The sequence below is a fragment of the Sander vitreus genome, chromosome 20, assembly GCF_031162955.1.
Source record: "Sander vitreus isolate 19-12246 chromosome 20, sanVit1, whole genome shotgun sequence".
In the NCBI taxonomy this organism is placed as follows: Eukaryota; Metazoa; Chordata; class Actinopteri; order Perciformes; family Percidae; genus Sander; species Sander vitreus.
In genome coordinates, this window is record NC_135874.1 from 28,255,948 (window position 1) to 28,260,947 (window position 5,000).

Here is a 5,000-nt window from a genome sequence, read left to right on the forward strand (position 1 = left end):
TTGTGCCGTTGTCTCCTCTCTCTCCAAAGACCACCAGACTCTGAGTACTTGCGTAACGATTTATTCTCTTAACGTCTATATTCTAATAATTAAATAAAACAGTAGGCCTATGGGCTGTGGCATTTTAATTAAGTTAGTTTTAGGTTAATGTATTTGGGCTTACCATCTGTGGCCCAGTTTACATCATGACTTACAATTCTGGTTATCTATCAGGGTGATCTGCATGAAGGTCCACTTTACATTATTTTCCACGGGACAGTGAATGCAGCACACGTTCATCTAGCGAGAACACACGGGCTTGGACAACAAGTAGGTGGCTTCACAGCTGAGGAGCACCGGGAGTGTTTTTAAGATAGATATACGGGTTGTATATTAACCCGATGTGAACGGATGCTTCACATATGACCCAGCAGAGTATCGGGAGCAGCAGCAGTACCGGGAGCGGTACGCGCCTGGCCAATGAATGCTATTGAAGGGCGGGTCTTGGCGTGGCGGTGTAGGAGCCGCTGCTGAAGGCTTCCCTGCGGACTGCAAACGTGTGACGGTCAGGAAGCAGTTTTGGCAGGAGAAAACGTAACGAGACGTTGTAGAAATGTAGCAGAGTACAAAGTATAGATAATTGCTGCAAAATGTAACGAAGTAAAAGTCAAAAGTATGCACTACTGATTGTACTTAAGTAAAGTAACAATGTAACGAAGTATTTTTACTTTGTTACATTCCACCACTGACAATATGAGGAAAATACACATTGTTGAATATCACGATAAGATATAACCGGCGATAAATAACCAGATGTTTAAGTGTTCTCAGTTCTGCAGCTTTCAGTATTCAAACTGCTTGTTGGTTTTAACACAAATGAAAGGAAATCATTTCCAATTTTCTTTTATTGAACACATTGAACATTGGATTAAATATAAAAGGCAACATTAAATAAGAATGACTGTTTTCTGCTGATATTTTCTTTCAACCTACACAAAAAGTGAGTGTTTGGCGTGATATGTCGCAGCCTTTCCAGATGTGTTTAATGCATCACTTGATATCGCGTGACGATAAAACAATGTACTATGCAGCCCTAGTTATCGTGTGACTTTGATGTTTTAAAGGGTTAGAAATTAAACAAACTACAACTAACTCAGCGATGGAAGCAGCGGTAGAGCAGCAGCTCCCGTGTTCTGCGACGTAAAATCACTCATTTTATCAAAGGAGTCTGGTGGCGTTGAAGAGAGCAGAGATAACGGCTTCCGTTCCCCGTCGTAAAGGGCCGTCTGACAGCACGGTGACGCTCTGAAGATATTCTAAATATAGCGTACACGTAAAAGGGTAATTTCGGCGTGTGCTCTTTTGCCGCTGACAGGCTCAGATTATTATTCTAAGTGTCTGACAACATTATGAAAGGATCCCTACAGAGATGGACCTTTAAAATCTCTTTGAGACCTTTCTGTTTAACCAGAAACAGCTCTGAGGTCTCTAGCGCTAAACCCACCAGACTCCATTTAAAAAAACAGGACTTTTGGCGTGTATAGAGCCAACATATCTTTACATGTAAATCGGTAAACTATGTGTTTATTTCAACAAAAACTAGAGTTGTGATGGTTGGAAAAGTGGAAAGACGACCCAAAACGGCTTTTCATAGCTTTATTTTGATTCTGTCCACTTTGAATGAAGTGTGTTTTACGATGCTAAAATTACTGTTTATTTCCATGGAGTCTGGTGGGTTTAGCGAACGCAATCTCTCGAATGTTTTTATGTTTAATAAAAGGCTCTTACTCTTTAACAGAAAGGTCGACGTCCTTAGAAATCCTTTCCATAATGTTGTCAGACACTTAGAATAATAATCTGAGTCTGTCAGCAGCAAAAACAGAACTTTTGTGAAGGTAAATACAAGCTGCACAATTACTATTAACTTACATGGCAGCTTGTTTCTTGCTCAAGACTGGACCAATGTCAACGATTGTTGTTCCTATGAGTCACTTAAACTCAAAAACATGGGGAAATAAGGTCGTGGATGTAAAAACATATAACCGGTAGTTACCCTTTAAACTGATATAGATGCTTTAAGGTGTCTAAAATAGCTAAATAAGTGAAGGAAGCAAGAGAAAGAGGGGGTGAGGGAAACTGAACCCATGAAGAGAAAGAAGGATTTCCTGAAGGAAGTGAAACAAGAGAAACTTGAAGCTCCACACTCTGAACTTCAAACGCCACGGACAGACTGATGGAGCGCCGTCAGCTTTCACACAACATCTCAGTCTTGTGATTTACCATTCAGAGCTTCCTTCCCTCCCTCCTCGGAAGGTTTCATGAAAGAAAAGTCACATGTTTGATACAGCACAGTATGATTTACGCTCCTCTTTTGTTTATTCTTCATTGTTATTCCAGTAAATGTCTCAATTTCTTATTCTTAGTCACATCCGTCGGCCTGTTTATGTATTCATGTGACCGCTTGCTCTAACCCGCCTGTTGTCGTAGGGTCACATTTGACCAGTTTACGTGTGGCCGGGTTGGATCAGTGGGTAGAACAGGCGCAAGTATAGATAGAGGTTTTATGCCTCGACGCAGAGGTCCGGGGTTCGAGTCCGACCTGTGATGATTTCCTGCATGTCTTCCCTCTCTCTCTCTCCCCTTTCTCACCTAGCTGTCCTGTCCATTAAAGGCGGAAATACCCCAAAAAATAATCTTTCTATATCAGAACTATGACAAAAGAACGTTGGAAAAAGTGACCAAAACGCAGGAAAACATTGAACAATGCTGAATAGTGACCAAAAAAATCTGAAAAAGTGATAAAAAAAAAAACCCATCAAAAACATCGCCAAAGGTGACAAAAACTTGTTTAAAAAAGTGACAAAAAATGGAAGAAAGTGAGAAAAAAAGCAATTAAAAAAATGCCAAAAATACGACAAAAAAATTGGGAAAAAAGACAAAAAAAGTGGAAAAAATAAATTAAATAAAACGGCAAAAATACGCCAAAAAAATTGGAAAAAAATTGGGAAAAAACGCCAAAAAAATTGGGAAAAAAATTGGAAAAAAGTGAAAAAAACAATTAAAAAAAAGCCAAAAAAATGGGAAAAAAGCCCAAAAAGTGGAAAAAAATAAATTTAAAAAACGCCAAAAATGCCACAAAAAAATGGAAAAAAAAGACAAAAAAAATGGGAAAAAAGACAAACAAATTGGAAAAAATAAATTAAAAAACGGCAAAAATGTGACAAAAAATTGGAAAAAAACACCAAAAAAATTGGCAAAACAAAAAAAAGAAAACGCCAAAAAAGTGACAAAAAAATGGGAAAAAAGACCAAAAAAAGTGAAAAAAAATAAATTAAAAAAACGCCAAAAATGCAACAAAAAACATGGAAAAAAATTGACAAAAAAACAATAAAAAAAAGACAAAAAAATAAAAACATTTGAATAAAATCGCCAAAAACATTGAGAAAAGTGTCGTAAAAGAACAACAAAATGTTGAAATTTCAACCCAGAAAAACACAAAGTTGCAGGTCGACGGGAAGACAAGACGAGGGTTAATTGTCAGCTTTTAACCATCTAGGTTTCTGCTCAGTCTGCTGTATCGTTGGTCTTTACTCCATGTTTGCTTTACTGTCAGTTTTTATGCATCTCTGACTGCCTGTTTGTCTGCTTCAATGGTTAGTTTGTATGTCTACTTTATAATGTTTTACCACGTGAGTCATTTCTCAAAGCCTAACCAGGGACAAGGACTTTACATGCACATTATATTCCGTTTTCTTGCTCTTATTCTGAAAAAGACAATATTCCTCTAAGCTGGCTCCATGGATAATGAATGTGAATATTCCTCTAATATTCCCTACAGAGATAGACCTTTTAGTTAAAGAGGAAGATCCTTTTAGTTTAACATGAAACAGCCCCGAAATCACCATCACCAAACTCCACCAGACTCCATGTAAATAATCAGGACTTTTATCAACGTAAAACACACTTCATTCAAAGTGGACAGAAACTAAATAAAACTATCAAAAGCTGTCTTGGTTCATCTTTCCACTGTTCCAACAATCACCACAAATAAACCCTTAATTCACCCATTTACATGTGGAGATATGCTGGCTCTATACACGCTAAAAGTCCTGATTATTTACATGGAGTCTGGTGGAAATATGCTGGCTCTATACACGCTAAAAGTCCTGATTATTTACATGGAGTCTGGTGGAAATACGCTGGTTCTATACACGCTAAAAGTCCTGATTATTTACATGGAGTCTGGTGGAGATATGCCGGCTCTATACACGCTAAAAGTCCTGATTATTTACATGGAGTCTGGTGGAGTCTGGTGATGGTGATTTCGGGGCTGTTTCATGTTAAACTAAAAGGATCTTCCTCTTTAACTAAAAGGTCTATCTCTGTAGGGATCCTTTCATAATGTTGTCAGACACTTAGAATAATAACCTGAGTCTGTCAACAACAGAACCTTTAGTGGAGGCTAACTGAAGCTGAACATTTGTCCTGTAGGGTTACGTTTCACCTTGGTTCTAGGCTGCCGGTTACGGCGTTCTCGCTCAATATTGGACCAACTTCAAAGATGTTTGTTCACATCGGTCACTTAGACACCAATGCATACAAATTACCCTTTCAGTTACTCTAAAACAAACTTTTAGAAAGATGGAGTGAAAACAATCACTTGGATTAGTGCATCCCTGGTTGATGGAGCCAGGCTAACAGTTTCCATCCACTCCCAGTCTTTGTGCTAAGCTAGGCTAACCCCTGTCTGTTCTTAAATGCTCAGAGATCAAACTGTGAGAGTGATCACCTTTCCTGACTTTTGAAACCCAACCAAACATGGAAACTCTGCTCGGGTTTAGTTTAATCCAGAGGCCGCGAGAGGTTAACTCCAAACACAACGTGTCACTTCCTGTCTCACCTTGGCCAGCCTCGCTCTCTTGATGAGGTCGTTGAGTTTACGGAGCGCTGCGTTTCTCGGGAGACTCTGGATGTCCTTGAACAGGTCCTGAGACTCCGCCTCGAACAGACGCCTGAGGGGT

At 39.0% G+C, this 5,000-nt stretch overlaps 1 protein-coding gene across 1 annotated transcript in view; it reads right to left on the minus strand.

Annotated features, from left to right (window-relative positions):
- The window catches only part of ehd4 (EH-domain containing 4), a 42,000-nt gene that overhangs the window by 4,620 nt on the left and 32,380 nt on the right, over positions 1-5,000 (minus strand). Inside the window, exon 6 of the mRNA XM_078277642.1 lies at positions 4,880-4,991. Coding sequence (XP_078133768.1) covers positions 4,880-4,991 — 112 coding nt within the window. The remainder of the gene's footprint in view (positions 1-4,879; positions 4,992-5,000) is intronic.